Consider the following 16,724-nt stretch of genomic DNA (forward strand, 5'->3'; position numbering starts at 1 on the left):
CCTGTGTGGAACTTTGGGCCATGTGTGCTTTCATCGAGCGCCGACTTCTAAATGATATCTGTTACATATGGAAAAGTTCTGTGGGGTCATGCGAGGCGTTGTATAAGCAGTCGGGGCTGAGGGTGGGGAGACATGGGTGAAAAAAATAGGGGGTGAGGCCACGGTCTTCGGCGGAGCTTGAAAAAAAGAATCGGGGAGCCCTTAGGAGACGAGAGAGGATGAAAAACAGACTCAGAGAGAGGGACATGAATAGAAAAAAGAGAGACAGGGTAAAGGGAGAGAGCGAGGGATGGCAAGGCCCTGTGGCGGTGGCTGGATGGCTGGCTGGGGGCGGGTGCCTCTCCGCCTCGCTCCTTCCTGAGACGTGGCCACTCGAGGCCGCCTGAGCCGCGGATGCACATGTGGAACAGTTTACGGTAATGGAACTCTAAATTAGTGGCGGTTTCAAGCTGCCTGCAGCAGTAGGCTGTAATTAACTGGCTCTGTTGAAAGAGAAAGAGCCAGAAAGACATGCAGGGAGGGTGTGTGTGTGTGTGTGTGTGTGTGTGTGTGTGTGTGTGTGTGTGTGTGTGTGTGTGTGTGTGCTTTCAGGAGACATATATTTAGAGACCATGAGAAGAAAGCACTCAGTGAGAAAAGTTTGAAGCCTGGTGCTTTCAAGTTTTAAGATGGCACAATTTTCTGCAGACTGTGCATCTTTTAACCTCACATCATTTTGTGTGTGTAGTGTGAGTGTGTGTGTGCTAGAGTGAGTGCCGTATCCCTTTTATATGTGTGTGAATAATTTTCTGTGTGTGTGTGATTGAAAGAAAGGAAGGCAGTATTCTGTGTGTCTTGGAATGCAGTAGCTGCTTTGCGGGGTATGCGGCTGCCACTGGTGCCCCCCAGTGCCCAGAGTCTGAGCTGCTCCTTTCACACAATCCATATTTCAGTTGCCCATCACCCTTTAGACTTGTTTATTTCCAGTTCTTTGCTGTTTTTTTCTTCCACTGCTGCACAAGCCACAGCACTTCCAGAAAGCTCTGTTTTTTTGGCTCAGTGCATTCACAGGGAAAAAAAAAGCCACATGTAAAGAATAGGCCGCTGGCCCCCACCCACTCATAAAATCACTCTGGGCAAGCCAATATCGGACAAGACGGCACAAAGATTGCAAGTGAGAGGATGGTTAGAACACGAGAGAGATGTAGAGGCAAAAATGAGAAGTTCAACAAAGTTCAACCTAGCAGATGCAAATCTACCTCCTTTTTTTGCCCTTCAACTTTCTTGCTTATATGTGTGTGTGTGTCTCTCTCTCTTTCTTTCTCTCTCCATTGGGGTGAGTGGGGCAGTTCAGGGCCTGGAGCCTGGCTGGGGCTGAGCTGGCCTGGCAGCACAAACAGAGAGGTTCTTTCTTGTGGAGTTCTGGTGATTTAAATCATATGGCATAGCCTGGAAGCACTGCAAAAGTCTGGACGCTTTTCAAAAGTGCAGGAACAAGAGCTCTCTCTCTCTTGCTCTCGCTCGCTCTCTCTTTTTCCTAACCACTTTCTTATTTTCCTTTCCCCTCCCTCTACCCCCTTTTTTGCTTTGCCTTTTCATTTTTATTGCTCTCTACTTTCTCTGGTACTTTTTGTACTTCAGAACCCTCTCCATGCACGCATACACCCACAGTGATCTGTACACTCTTTTGGCAGGTAGAGAAGCAGTTGTCATTCACCACTTTTGATTTATTGTGCAATTTTATTGAATCTCACGCTCTAGTTTGTGGTGTTCTTCTAATCAAAAGCTTATGTATTTTTGCTGTTTTCTCTGTATTCATGCAGGTCCTCCGGCTCTGAGTAACTGGAGTGCTGAGTACGCCAGGTGAAGTACTGTTAACCCTCCATCACCCTGGCTGCTTGGCCGGGATCACAGGGCCAGCCAATCAGAGCCTCGGCCTGCGGTGTCGCCATGGCCACCAATCGTAGTCACATGCCCGGCTTCCCACCCGCTGTCTACCCGTTCGCCTTCAACTCCATGCGGAGCCACTCCCCCTTTGACCTGATGGCCAATGGCAGTCTGTTTGGCCGCTTCGGGGCGGACCTTCCCAAAGAGATGGCGGCCTTGTGTGAGTACAATCCTTCTCTCACCCCTCTCTCTCTCTCTCTCTCTCTCTCTCTCTCTCTCTCTCTCTCTCACTAGCTCTGTCAAACTGTACATAGCACAGCATGATTAAATCAGTATGTCCAGATCATTAACCTTTTGAGATTGTCGGGAGCAAGATTAGCCTTTACAAGGTGCCTGAAATGTCATATTTAAGGGCATGGAAAAAAGACAAGAATAAAACACAGTTGATTAAAAAAGAATGAGTGTTTTTTTTTTTTTTTTTACTTTTTAAAATGAATGGAGCCTCAGTTAGATCCTAGAGGGCGCTGTTGCACATTAAATGGCTAAACCAGCAAGTGAAAAGAAGGTAACGTTTAAACTAAAACTGCTTTTTGTGCAAAACCGTTGAGACATTCCAGAAAAATAACAAGGTTTCTTAAGCACTTATCTTGGCCATGTGAGAGAAGCGAATTTATAAAGTTATTTTGGAGTTGGAGTGTGTCATTAGCGGTGTGTGTGAGAATTTCTGGCAAGACAGAAAGGGGGGGGGGGGGGGGGGGGGGTCCTGTCAGTGAGGTAGTGGTTAGGGTGAAAAGTTAAGACAGTGATTTGAAATCTTATCTGGCTGCTGGGGGAGTTTATGGGTGGCAACAAGTAAGTAAAAGACAATGAATTTCCCCCCTCACACAGTCACACAGACATGCACACATTCTCCCGGTGCGGTGTCTCTCTCACTCTTCAGCAGGCCCAAACAGCGCTCTTGCTTTTCAGATGTCAATCAATACCCACCCCCCCCTTCATGCTGCCAACCTAATCCAGTAGGTATTTATTTACACAGAGAGAGAGACAGAAAGAAAGAGAAAGAGAGACAGAAGTGGGTGGGGGAGGTGTGTGTGTATGTGTGTGTGTGTGTGTGTGTGTGTGTGAGAGAGAGAGAGAGAGAGAGAGAGAACGAGCACCTGGGGGTGACGTTCCTAATGTGGCGGAATCCAAGAACACACCCTGCTATGAAAACACACCAACAGAGCCTCTCTGTCTCCTTCTCCTGAAAATTAAAAACATACACCTTTGTAGATGAAGACAGCCAAGATTGAGTCGCCATCGTGGAAAAACACTCGGATGAATTTGGAGAAATCGGTCATAGAGAATCCATCATAGTAGTCTGACGTGCCAAATGTGGATTTAAATAATCGTCCCTGGCTCACATGGACTTCTAAGATAGTTTAAAAAAGACAGGTTCCATATTTTTTAAGAGCTGGAACTACCAGGCTGCCCCACAGAAGGAGTTCAGCAGGGTCTGGGGTTTGGGTGAGCGTCAAACCCCACAAAGGCCCCTCCAATTGACTTTTTTCTGGATGGAGTTTGACATTCTTTTCAGACAGACATGCCATAAGTCATTTTACTGACACACTGCCATTGCAGGCAAAACAAGTGTCGCAGTGCTGGTTTACTTTTGAAGGAGTTGCTTTAACAGGCTTCCCCATTGTTGTCAAAGCAGTCTGTTGGCTAGACAGCAAAAATCCCCAGCTCATAATGGGCCCAGTGCAAAGAGGAGCCTGTTTCTAGCTGTGTGTGTATGTGTGTGTGTGTTGTGCATTTTTCTTCAGGCTTGTGTGTAACTGCCTGCAGAGTGCAGACATGCTCTTGGCTTTGTTATGCGCACAGCGTGCAGATGTGCAGACAGGTTCGAGCATCTCTCGTGATCCTAAGTGTTGGCACATGTCTTTCCGGAGTGCCTGTTTCGATAGGTTGGGGACAGAAGGTGGGAAGAGAGAGCGGGGAAAGAGGGAGAGTAATAAAATAAACAAAAAAAGGGGAGAGCTTGTGAGAAGAGAAAATGGAAGCACATGAAAAAGATTCTTCAGGAGTGTGTCATATGTGAATATGTTAGCTTGGTGCTCAGCTCTAATAGACGGTGATTTGTGTGTGGCACTGCCATACCCCCCCATGTCCAAATCTGTGCTGATCCCTGTCATTAATCTGAGGCCTTTACTCAAACGGCTGGAAGCCCATTAGCAACACTTACCATGTGATAACATTTACACTGAGCTTTGAAATGCTCCAGTGAACTTCAGCCAATCAGAATGGAGACATGTTTTGAAAAGCTCATTTCATTTATCTTCACAGACCCCCTTGGGACCAGCTGTAGCACCAGTACTTAGGTCCTGTCTAGTTTTTACCATATACAGAAGCTTACTTGCAGTTTTTCCATATCGATTTTTTTTTTGCAAACCCTGTTGGGATGTGGAGTGTCCTAAAGGAATGATGTGCTAGTTTCAGCTTGTTGCTTCCCCTCAAAAAAAAAAAAGGGTGTAATGCTGCCCCTTCAGGAAAGAACTAGTATAATTGTTTTGCTATGCACAAAAATCTGCATGCATCAGACTCATTTGCCCACACACAGTCACACACACACATTCAGACTACGAGGTCCAAACTGATCTAGCCAAGATCTCCTGATTCAGCATCACAGTTGAAAATTACATTAATTTAAAAAAAAAAAAAAAAAAAACAGTGGAAAATTGCATCAATTTTTCCCACACACACACATACGTGTTACTTTCTAAGAATTGTTCTCAGCCTGTGTGAAAAAGAGCACTGAGAAAGGACTGTTTAAAAATCAGAGGAGAGGAAAATTTAGAGGAGAGTGGCGGTTAAGGGTCTGAGTGCAAACAGCTCGCTGGTCCTGATTATTTATTCTTTTAAAAAAGTTCACTTGAAGTATTGGGTTTCAGCCCAGCTCTTGGCTGCCCCTGCTCTCTGAATGTGTGCATGCCTGTGTGTGTGCATGTGTGCGTGTGTGTATGAGAGAGTGAATGAGAAAAAAATCAGAGAGAGAGAAATGGAATGAGAGTAAAGTATATACTCGAGGTCTGGACACTTCCTCATAGGCATAAAGACTCCATTATTTCCTGTTTACACCTTCACTTTCATTCTCTCTGCTTCAGCCCCAATAGGAACTGACCGGTTTTACTAAAAGCCTTTATTGTAAACAACTCTGTTCAACTTCATATTGAATGAATCAGGCACGTGGGCCCTTGATGTATTCGCCAGTCCGTTTACCGTTCTTTTGAAGTCTTTGCTAATAAATCGTTACAGCAGGAAACAATGCAATCAAGACGTGACGTTCCAGATGATTCAGCCTCATTGTTGGTGGCCAGAACTGAATGCCCTCACGTTCACCCCCATCTGGGCTTAAGGCATGAACAGAACAAAGAAACCAGAGTCCAGGAGCAACTGATATAAAAGTTGGACATGAATAACTTTATTCACTTGATCTCCTGTGCTGATCTTTGCTATTGTAGAACATTGCCTTACAGGAAATCTCCACCGTGAAGCACATTTAATGGGTTTATACTGAAATATTTGTGAGGGGTTTCGCTGTGAACTCCGAAAAACAAAAGAGCAAGAGCTTCTTTTCTCACTCACCTTTTTCCACAATGTCATATTAATGAGAAATCCAGTGGTGAAGACATTGATGCAAACGTTGGACTCAATCTGTGAGCTAATGAGCGTGATGGCGTTTATGGCGGCAATATCATTAAAATCGAAACTTTGGAAGCTGATCTGTCCAAGTGGAGTGTACAGATTAGGAAACTAAAGGACTAAAGCACTGCTGCATCACTCTCTTTAGGTAGAGATGAAGAGAGGGCTAAATCCAACTATCACCTCCATCAGAATGGCATTGTGTGTAATACAGGAAAGTATATTTTCACCTGAGTGAAAATATGTTGATGAAAGAAGTTTAAGCAAAAATGTCAACTCAGACTTTCATTACACAGTAACTCTAGGACACCACTGAAGATCACGTGTTAATTATAAAGATATATGCAAATTGTTAAGTGTGGATTTTTCCTTTAAGATTCCTTCTTGGTATGTTTGCTATACTCTCACACCCATAGATATTTTCCTAAGCCTTGATCTTTTTGGCCCAGGATGCTGCTCACAGTATATTTTTTAAGAGAGTTAGTGTTGACTGAGTGTGTTAGGGGGATGAAAACAGACTTGCAAGTGCATGTGCTCACTGCCAGGCAGTTTTGTACATTATTAGCAAATGGAATTTGGGCTACCCTCAAATCCTACGGCTTCTGCTTCTTATTTTCTTCATTTCCACACATCTCCAATCCTCAGTTCCAGTGGGATAGAGAAAGAAAAAAAGTGGTGGGATAGAGCAGCTGAGTATTGAGAAGACTGGGCCACTGGTGTCTCCACATGTTGACAGATGAAGATGAAGAGGTGAGTATCAAGAGTAGGAGGAGTGTTTGAGTCTCCGACAGACAGGACCGGGCATGACGTGCAGGACAAGGACCTGACCATGGCGACCAGGAAGAGGAGGGAGTAGGGGAGGGGACTTGTGCAGTGGGTGGGTCTTCAAAAGGGGGAAAGGGGAGATTTTGGCAAAACTTGTAATTGTATGCGATACGAGTTTCCATTTTTAATCGTCTCGAATTATGACATGAGGGACTGACTGTGAGAAAGAAAGCTTGAAGCTGTTTGAGTGGGCATTGGCTCTTTCTGAAGACCCTCTCACTAAACTGACACCTGAAATTACCTGAGTCAGATGGCAGCACAAGATTACGTGCCCTTTCCCAGTTGAACATGTGTCTACTGGCATCCTGCGTGTATTAGTTGATTGATGAGAAAGACACGCAGAGGGAACGCTGTCAGTAGACAGGAGAGTGGAAGACAATCATTGCGAATAATCAACAAAGTGGCAATCCATACACACTAATAACCCTCAAAACCCTCTGGAATGTGCTTGGCATATGTGCCTTTATGTGTGGTACGCTATGTGTCATGAGAATTGTGGTCTGTGTTGGTTGGTGTGTGCTTCAACATGTGCAGGCTTGCCCAAAGCTGTGGCAGCTTGAAATGTGCGTGTAGCTGGAAAGCATAATGAGGTGACTAAAGAACAGTCAACTTACTGGCAATGTGTTTCATATACAAATATACCAACACACATGTAACGCTATACGCTATGTAAGGTAAACCCATATCCGCATTCCATACAGATGGATTCGCATCCTCATTTGTGTAATATTTTCATACCTTATGAAATACTTACCTTTTTGTCAGCCGAACTCCCTTTGAACCTAAATTATTTGGCTAAATTATAAGTGCTTCTGAAGTCAAAACTGGTGTTTCAGAGCTTTTTTTTTTTTTTTTTTTTCCATAACCTGTCTGTTACTGTTGTGGGCAGTAGAATATCTGAAAAATGTTTTGAAGATATTATTATTATTATTATTATTATATAAGATATTATTAATTTTATAGTTAGTCACTTCTGGAAAAATGTAAATTTTTTTGATGACTCATACACATACTAGTCTTGTGTTCATCCAATTAAATGTGTTCTGGAGTGTTTATGTCCTGCCCCCGGGGACGGGTTTTGCTGTACACTGGCAGCTTGTTAGCAGCAAACATTTTTGCATTTTCCCACACAATATTCCCTTTTCTAAACATCCCGTGGTTGAGGGGAAAAAATGGTTACAGTTTATTCATTTTGAATTTGTGTCAAGTACTTTTCAGAGGAGTTTTTTTTTTTACTAACTTAGGGTCGGAATGTCGATCACACTGATCGAAAATGTGATTCCGTCTTTATACAATTATCCATCAATAAAAGTTTTACAAGTAGACAAATATTTAAAATTGATTGTAAGCCTAACATTCAGATGTGTCGGATATCTCCCAGTGATGAACCTGTGGCTCTCCGTCACCATCGGCGCTGCTGATGGTTAACCTACAGCAGAATTCCAAAAACACATAGCATCTTGTCATCTAGGATATCATCTTCGTTAAATCGGACAGGCTTGGGTGAAGTTGGTGATGATAAATCCTCCACAGTTGAAAAAAGGCTCTTGCATAATTCGTTGCTGTTCTCCATAGTTAGCCAGTTTGCTAAACTACTGGCTGTTGTGTAAATCAGTACAGTACTTCAACACACTGGAAATACGTCAGCATTGAGTCAAACTTTTGTAATAAATGTCAAAACTTATCATTTAGAGCATGTTATTTTTCAGAGTATGAAATATATTAACAGCTTTACTTTAATTTTTGTATTTTTACTATTAGAATTTGTATTAGAGCTTGTAAAAAATATGCATTTTTTAAAATTTTATTTAACATGACATTGACATTTTCATCAGTTTTATGAACCCCCTGCAATGCCACCACAAACCCTGGTTTGGGAAACCCTGTTGTAAACACACATAGTATTAAACGCCTTAAGTAATGCCTTGAGTTGATTATATTTAGTTTTTTTAGTTAATTGTATTTTTTGTTTCCACTTCTACCCATTTAACACTTTCATACAATTTGTTTCATTGGGTGGTGTAAATTTTTTATGTGTCTGTATATCTATCTACATATCTATGTATGTGTGTGTATTTTCTGTCTTTCTCTTGCACAGTAGTTGAACCTGAGTTGAACGCGACGTTGCTCTGCAGCTTGTCTGCATGCAGCACGTCTCTGGCCTGCCGAGGGTAGATGACAGAGCCAGCTAAGTGAGATGGATTTCCTGCAGTTCAGGGTCTGTTTGTCATTGCAGTTTTGTCACACGAGATGGAGAAAGAGAAGGGAGGGGGAAAAAACTGGACCGAGGGTGGGTGAAGACAGACTCGGAGAGTCTGGTCTTTGGCAAGGATGAAAGAAAAGAACTGGGACTCATCTTTTTCGAATCATTCTTGACTTAGTGTTTGAGGGGGGAAAAAATGGCAGACGGATATGTAGAGTTGGATATGTAGAGTGCCTCTTTTAAAAGTAGCCATGAGGTGAAAAAGCGAAAGAGAGAGAAAAAGTGAACAGGATAAGTTGAGGGGGAAAAGTTAGTGGCCCTGTGGGGGTTTCTCCTGGAGTTCACTCCTTTTGGACAGGGAAGGAAAGGGAGGGCGGGGGCTCAGGTCAACAGCACTACGATGTTGGGGCGGATTAAATGTCTGAGCCAGCTCGTTTTTTTTTCCCCCTCCAGGTACAGGAGCTGTGTCTAACAAAACTCTTTGATTAGGGAAAGGAGAGAGAAGAAAAAGTGTGTGACTGAGTTTTTTTTGTCTCTGTTTAGTGAAGACAGACAACAGGCCATGAATTAGTATAATCTCATTCATGGATAAAGGTTAAAGGTGTTAGCTAGTACTTTTTGTGCACAATCAATGCTTTCTGGTACAGGGAAATTCCACAATCATCTCTCTATACAAAAATGAAACCTGAAAGAAAATGTCATTCTATGGCATTTCATCTTATTTCAATCATGATGTCTTCAGGGTTTCTGAGCATCATTTCGAAAGTGAGATGGACAATATAGAGAAAACCAGAGACAGAAAATGCAAACTCTCTCTGTCCACTTCCAGCATGACTGCAGTGTATGACTAACTTAAAAAGGCAAATTTTATTAGTATAACAACCAGCCTGTGCACCATGCTACTTTTTGATCTGTTCTTTTACCACCCTCTTCCTTTATGACATGACAATTACATGAAGGAGCAGAGCAACTCAATTGATGTTTAGTATCAGCTCAAACAAAAGGGCAATTAACCAACTTCCCCCCCTCCTCCTTTTCCTCTCTCCCCTTTTCCGTCTCACTCCCCTCTCTTTCTGTCTCTGCTCGTGTGTGAGGGCCACCTAAAGAAAATAGATGCGAACCATAACAAAGTCAAGAGCCTCAGGATCAATAAACAGTGTAATCAGCACTAGTCCCAGTGCACAAGTATGAAAAATGCTTATTTTGTACCCTGTGAAAAGACTAAACACACACAGAGTGAGAAACAGCAGAGTGTGAGTGAAAAGGCTGTACATGTATACAGAGAACCTAACCAACAGCACAGATTGACAGGAAATGGTGCCTTTTTCTGAAGCAGTCTGGGCTGTACCACTTTTACGATGAAGGGGGTAAGATTGTTGTAGTGGGGCAGTGAGCTCCGCCATCTCTGCTGCTTCTGGCATTGAGTTCAGCTGTTTGCTTGATTTGAACCCTGCCGAGGGTCTGGCTTTCCCTCAGCTGTTCTGCCACTGACAGCCATTGGCATTGACACTGGCAGAGCTATTTATTTCATAATGTCTCTTCCCCCCCCGCACCCAAACACCCACACTTAATGTCATACTAACAACCTGTGTGTACAGTGTTGCTAACTTGGTGACTCTGTTGATAGATTTGGCAACTTTTTAGACTCCTTTAAGAGACTATTTTTAAAAAGAGTCTGGCGACAAATCTGAGCAGATGTTAGCAACTGTCCTGCACTTGACACAGGTCTCCAGCACACGTCACAGCTGCTGGTTATACGAGTTGAGAGAGCAGACCGATCACTGATCACCATTGTTTCCCAAAGACCAATCACTGATCACCATTGTTCCCATTATCCCACTTTGTTCTTCATATTAAACTCTCTTCTTCACAATATTTACAAGTAATAAAAGTGAGTTATTCAAATCAGTAACCATTTCTTTCTGTTTCCCAACTACTCACTATCACTGATTTTTTTTTTTGTCTGCATTCTTGATAGAAATTAAAATATTTTATACATACATATGTAAATGGTTATTCTATGGTGTCATGACCAAAGAAGACTTTTTTCTGTAAGAAATAAGCTATAATCTATTATTTTCTGTTCTGATCAAACTCTGTTCTAGTCCATTCTTTTGCGAGTGTCTTTGGAAAATCGTCCTTCTTCATGTAACACCTTTTGATATGCAAATGTCCATGACAATTCAATTAATATGCAGATCAGCCTATGACATCATGTGGTGACTTCTAGCGACTTTTTGAGGACGCATTAGCTACTTTTTGGCAGCACTGCATGTGTCATTAGTTACATGAAGGAGTTTGGTGGAGGAATGAAATCATGGTTGGAGTGGGTGAAAAATGTAGGGTGGAAAAGTCTCAGGCCTCAGGTGAACTTAACATTCTGTGAGATCAGGTAACGGGACGTTGTTGGTAAAATTATCATATGCAAACCAACAGCTAGAGTGAATATTTACTGTTGCTGATATTTTCATATTGTTAGGCAACTGAAAAGCAAGGTATTTGAATCTACACCACATATTTAATGAAGGTCCCACAGAAGTGGTCATCAGTCATTTGCTGTCTTTTGTGGAGACAAAAGAGGAGACTTTTTTTTCTCGCTCTGGCATCTGCTCCATGCACAATGTGCTCTCTCTCTCTCTCTCTCTCTCTCTGTCTCAAACACTCACTCTTTCTCTTTCACTCACTCACGCTCGACTTTAATATGGTTATGATTAGAGACGGAGTTGAAAAGGGAGGGAGGGATGGGGGTCTCATATTTACTGCAGGGGAAATGGGGGAGGTGCAGAGTCGCTAACATGCTGAACAGAGAAGAGTGAGAGTGTGAACGTGTGTATTCACGCTTGGGCGTTCTGTGTGCTAAAATATGAATCACCAAAGAGACAAAAAAAAGAGGCCAGTGAGATTCAAATAAAAGTTTGTTCTCTAACCAGATCAGGGCTGGCAAGCACACACACAAACACACTAACTCTGGCCCTTCCTCTGCCCCACCTCCTGCCTCCCTCTCTCCTTCTCTCCTCCTCTCTCCCCCATCCCTCCCTCCTCTTGCTCGCTCTCTCTCTCCACCCCCCTTCGTGGGCGCGGGACTGAAGCAGTTGGTTCGCTCCACTCTGCCTGGGACTCAGTGAGTGCTATGTGGAGCTCTTATTTAGGTCGGTTACAGAAGACTAAGAGCAGCTTGCCCAAGGGCATCCGGTGAACTGAGAGTGAGATAGAGATAGAGAGAAAGAGAGAGAGTGAGCTCCAGCCAGCCAGGAACCAGCTCCACATTCCACCCCAGTGAAAGGCAGGCAAGCAGCATTAAGAATATACAGGAAGAAAGCAACAACAGGCGCAGATCCTGAGCAGAGGAATTCCAGCCTGGGTTTTGCTGTTTGTCCAGCGTGGTTTGTTGTCGTTCTTGTTGTTTTGAGCTAGGAAGCAGCTGTTAACTTCGAAGAGTCTTTGCATAGGGGAAGGGCATAGGCAGTATGTTCGACTGTATGGAGCCTCTGGGGATGGGACCCAGGCAGCTCTACGATGTCACTAACCGTGGTGCGTGTATGCTGAGGAAGGCGAGTCCCTTCTTTACGGGGCTGGATCACTTCGCCTGGACGGGGACTACAGCCGTTCAGTGTAAGTTGCGTTCTTTTTATTCCTGTCTATGCTGTCATCTTGCACTCATTCGGGCAGTTTGTAACTTCGTAAGCCTTTGCTATGCTTTAGCAATGCATTTAGAGTCCTTAAACTATGGAGCATTCGTCATGCTGTTTATTTGCGTGAACATGTGAGTGGCCAGAGGAGTAAGTGTGTATGTACGCGTGTGTCTATGCTGTTTGAATGTGATTATTTGTACATGAATGTCAAACTGAGTGTCTGGTTTCAGCACCAATGCAGGTAACCTAATTCCTGACCTTGCCAGTTGTTGAAAAGTTAAACAGCAAGGAACATGGGGGTAAAATATAAAGAAGGAGAGAGTTAGATGTGGGGTGGAGGAGAATCAGACTCTTTGCTATAATTTCAGTCATGCAGATTGCATTTATTTTCTTCACATCCCAACTGACGGCAGACAAGTCTGAGATCCCAGCAAGTCTGTCCATGACCCTATTTATCATTCCCAGCATCACCCAGGACACAAAAACAGCAGGAGGAAAGACATGTTGTAGAAGTGTTCCACATCCATTAAATAAAGGATTTGTCTAGGGAACTGCAAGCATCTGGGTTAGGGGTTAGCAAATAAATAAATTAAGACATTAAGTGAAATAAAGAGTAGGGAAATGGGATAAGCAATGTTCCAGCTGAGTCAAAAGCAGCAGTACTGTTCCTGTGGCCTGGATAGTCCCCCATTTCTGTATCTCTCTCTCTCTCTCTCTCTCTCTCTCTCTCTCTCTCTCTCTCTTTTGGCCCTCCCTTGCTTTTGACAGTCTTCTGGCTCCCACAAGGGCCCTGTCCTAGCACAGACAAAACTGGGATCTTTTTTCATAGTCTCACAGGGAGGTTAGCATGTGTATGCATGGGTGTGTGTTAGGAGAAAGGAGGAACGGCCTTGTGTTTTTGAGGCGAATCCAAAAAAATGAGCATTTGCACAAGCAACACATCTCTCATTCTTCAGCTTCTCAAATGGGAGCCGGTTGCTTCGCTTTAGGGTTTTTATTTGTTCAACCTTCTGTTTTTTTGTTCCTTGGTGCTGGCCTCTGTGGGGTGAGTCATCTGTCTTCATTAATCCTGAAGACACCAACGTTTCAGTGGCTGTCAGCCACACTGGGCCGCCATTTAATGAAGACAGATGCCCTGTCAGGGGCCTGGCCGAGGCATCGCACTCCACACCGCCTCCCCAGATCAGAGCACGATGAGATCTGTTTATTTAATCAATCAGGTTTCACCATCCAAGAGCAGCACACACACACATACACACAAGCAGGAAAAGTATCCCTGTGCTCCTCGACTGTACGAATTTGTATCTCACTTGAGTTCCAGGAAACGGGAGAGCTAGAAATGTGGTGGGAAAGCGTGGGCTGGCCTGAGGGAAGGACCGGTGTCCTGTTTCAGCCCTGCATGCCCGCTAAAGCTTAGTAAACAAGGCCAGCTTGTCCCCCTCCAGCCGCCACTCGACTCATTGTCCCCCTCGATGAAGCAGATGAATTGATGTTCAAACCCAATATCTCATTAGGGCCAAACCAGCTGCGGAGCACGGCTGGCCGATGCAGGGAGGTTCAGACGGTTGACTTCTGCTGCTGGCTGGCTGTCTCTCTCAGCACTTTACAATCCCCAACATTGTCTTTGTAGTCTACAGGAAGGAACTTTCCCTCATAAAAAATGTCTGCTTTGCCAGTGAGACACAGATATTCTGTTTTGCTGTTAAGTTACTTCTATGGATGACTCTTTCTCACTTTCTTACACCACCTCAGGAGCTTTTGTAATTGTTTGCACCATGTCCCTTTTGTTCATCCAGGGAGACTTGAACCATCCGAGAGACCCACTTGACAATGAAGAGCCTTTGTCTTTGTGCCATTCAGTAAAAGCTCTAGCTGTCTGCAATAGGTGGAGAAATAAAAGCCTTACTGGTCACTTTGGGATGCATAGTCAGCTTTCCTGTTTTTTTCATGCATCTCTTTCCATCTCTAGAGTCAAAGGTGATGGAGAGGTTACACGCTGGGCAGTGTCAGCTCTCCACACCATGTGCACTGCACTTGTTAAGATCCTGAAAAGGAAGACAAGTAAAAAGCTTTTTTTTTTTTTTTCTTCAAAAATTGGGTAACACTTAGAACAGTGGCAAAGACTTGAAGGAGGGGCTGGTATGTGCACTTGAGACACCAACGTCAATGATTTGGAAACATATCAGTTAGCAATGAGATAACATCACATTTCCTCTCACCAATTACTTTTTGAAATGCTTAAAGGTGAAGACTGCCGACATTTGAGCATTACATGGTTGTTACTATGATAATACACAGTAAATACACATTAATACATGGCATAAATCATTTAATGTTTTAATCAGACACATTTTTTCTTTTTAAATTTGGAATCCCATGGTTGAAATCCTGATTACACTGCTACCTTTTCAATGTAGGACACACAACCCCTTTCATTAATTTTGTATTAATGGAGGTCATCCTTTACAAAAGATTCAATTAAAAGATTACAGTGCTTCAGGAGTCGGGTGTGTGAGTAGATAAAATGGTGATTTGAAGATGTGTGTAACATGGAGAAAGAGATAGACAGTATGGTGTATGTATGTGGTGGTGACCGTTTAGTGGCCCTTTAGTGAGAGGGGTATGTTTTTGTACTCTGTGTTTATGAGGCTGCAAAGGGATTTCTGTTTAAGCAGTTTAGAATTATTTGTGTTGATTGTGGGAGAAGAATGGATCGTTCTGTACTAAACATATGCACATATCTCTCTAAGGATTAAATGTATATATGTATATATTGTATGTGTACTCAACTTTAACCGGGTATGACAGTGAATCAGTTCTGTTCCTCATCTTAAAATAATAATTTGACCAGCTGCCCTTTGGTTAGACTCTTATCACTGATACTGCCTTTGTAGATTGTATCATAGATTACTATATCTATGCATGAGCATGAATCATTATATATGGAGTGCATAGAAAGTGCTATGCTATGGATGTGGTGTACCTGTATGTGGATGGGTGATGGTCTGTGTTGCAAAGGGAGTTTCCTATCCTGTCAGTTCCAGAAAAAGAGGCCTGACGTGGCTGCTGAGATTCCACAGTGGGCCGCTGGAATCCGGATTGCTGCCATAATGGCAGTAGAGCCTCTTGCTGGGGTCAGGGAACTGTAAATAAAAGATCTTTCTTGTCAAAAAGCAGGATGACTCCATAATCTTGACTTGGCTGTATAAAACAAGATTATATGCAGGCTTAGATTCAGTGCAATATAAAAATGCTCCATTGTGCAGTCCCTGACTTAACCAAACATTTGCCAGGTAATTGTTATTAAAATAGCTATTGACACTAGCTTGTTGCAGATTTCCGTGCCATCTCAGATGCAATTTGAAGCTGTCTGAATGCTATTGGCCCTACCCATGATCCGTCCCAGATTTGAACTGTAATTAGCCGTCTGTCTTCTTCCCTGTCTCAGATTTCTGTAACACACAAACGGGGCTGAACGTCATGCTTTAGGGAATTCTGGGACGGGCTTGTTGATTTCTCTGTTTTGGCCAGCACCTCTGTGCTGTTCTCAACTCTGGTGGCTGTTTACTGAGAAGCTCAATGCGTGCAGGAGGCTAGGCATTGGCAAGTAGTTGTTTTACTGTTGTATGTGAACATGTGCTGAAGGGCCTTGGCTTAGAGGACAGTGGTCTCAAGCCAAGAGAGAGCAAACCACTGTAATTTTCACTGTTTAATGTTATCTCAAACCTCAGTTCCCAGGAAAAAACTGCACTGTATTCAAACTTTACTCTCAGTGCAAAGTTAGATAAGGACTTTTTGCCCTATAAACACTACCTCAGTTGGTCTGGCATGGTAATAATGTTACAGTTGATCTGTCCTGGTTATTGAAGATACATTTTTAAATGACCTACTAAACACCCTTTTCATCTTCCTTGACAAATTAGATTGCACTGCCCAGAACCCTAATAGAACAAGCCTTCTTTACTCTAATGTAAATGCTCAGCATTTTAGTCATATGTGCCTCACTAGAGTAGGCCTGTCAAAATTTATTAGTATATTCATTTTGATGAGCAGGAATGAAACTGGCTGGCTGGTATGACAAAGTAACTGCCAGACACCTCTAACCTATGCCACTAATTCAAAAATAAAAACTTGCTCTAAAAAGCATTGTGGTAACTCAACCATGGGGAGGACTTTCCACCTCGAGATGATTCACACATAGGTTTCCAGTGAAGAACCTTTTCTTTTTCAGTAAAATTCAAGAACAGGATATCACTCAACATGTGATGCTTTGAAGGCTGCCAGTCCACACCCTTCACTGTTGGGCAACCATTTTTCAGAGCTTGCTGCCCCACAAGGGTGGAAAAATTCCACCTATGTAATCAAACATCATTTCTTGGTTTCTGTCACTCAAAGCAGAAGTTTCTCACACTTCCTCTAGAATGCTATTAGAAAGAACTATACAATGCCCTGGTATGATGTGTGATATTGAATGGATTTGTTTTTCTGAACCTCACATTGTACACACAGGTGGAGCT

The 16,724-nt window shown here is 43.1% G+C and overlaps 1 protein-coding gene across 4 annotated transcripts in view; it reads left to right on the top strand.

The window, feature by feature from the left end:
- The window catches only part of rarga (retinoic acid receptor gamma a), a 43,867-nt gene that overhangs the window by 15,584 nt on the left and 11,559 nt on the right, over positions 1–16,724 (top strand). For 3 of the 4 annotated variants that reach the window (XM_053241021.1, XM_053241020.1, XM_026921439.3), the window contains exon 3: positions 1,803–2,086. In XM_053241021.1, the coding sequence (XP_053096996.1) occupies positions 1,930–2,086 (157 nt within the window). In that variant the 5' untranslated portion in view covers positions 1,803–1,929. Of the gene's footprint in view, positions 1–1,802; positions 2,087–11,388; positions 12,188–16,724 lie in introns of those variants that run through there. The other variant, XM_026921440.3, reaches the window with a different exon arrangement.

This window comes from Pangasianodon hypophthalmus, chromosome 16 (genome assembly GCF_027358585.1).
Source record: "Pangasianodon hypophthalmus isolate fPanHyp1 chromosome 16, fPanHyp1.pri, whole genome shotgun sequence".
NCBI lineage: Eukaryota > Metazoa > Chordata > Actinopteri > Siluriformes > Pangasiidae > Pangasianodon > Pangasianodon hypophthalmus.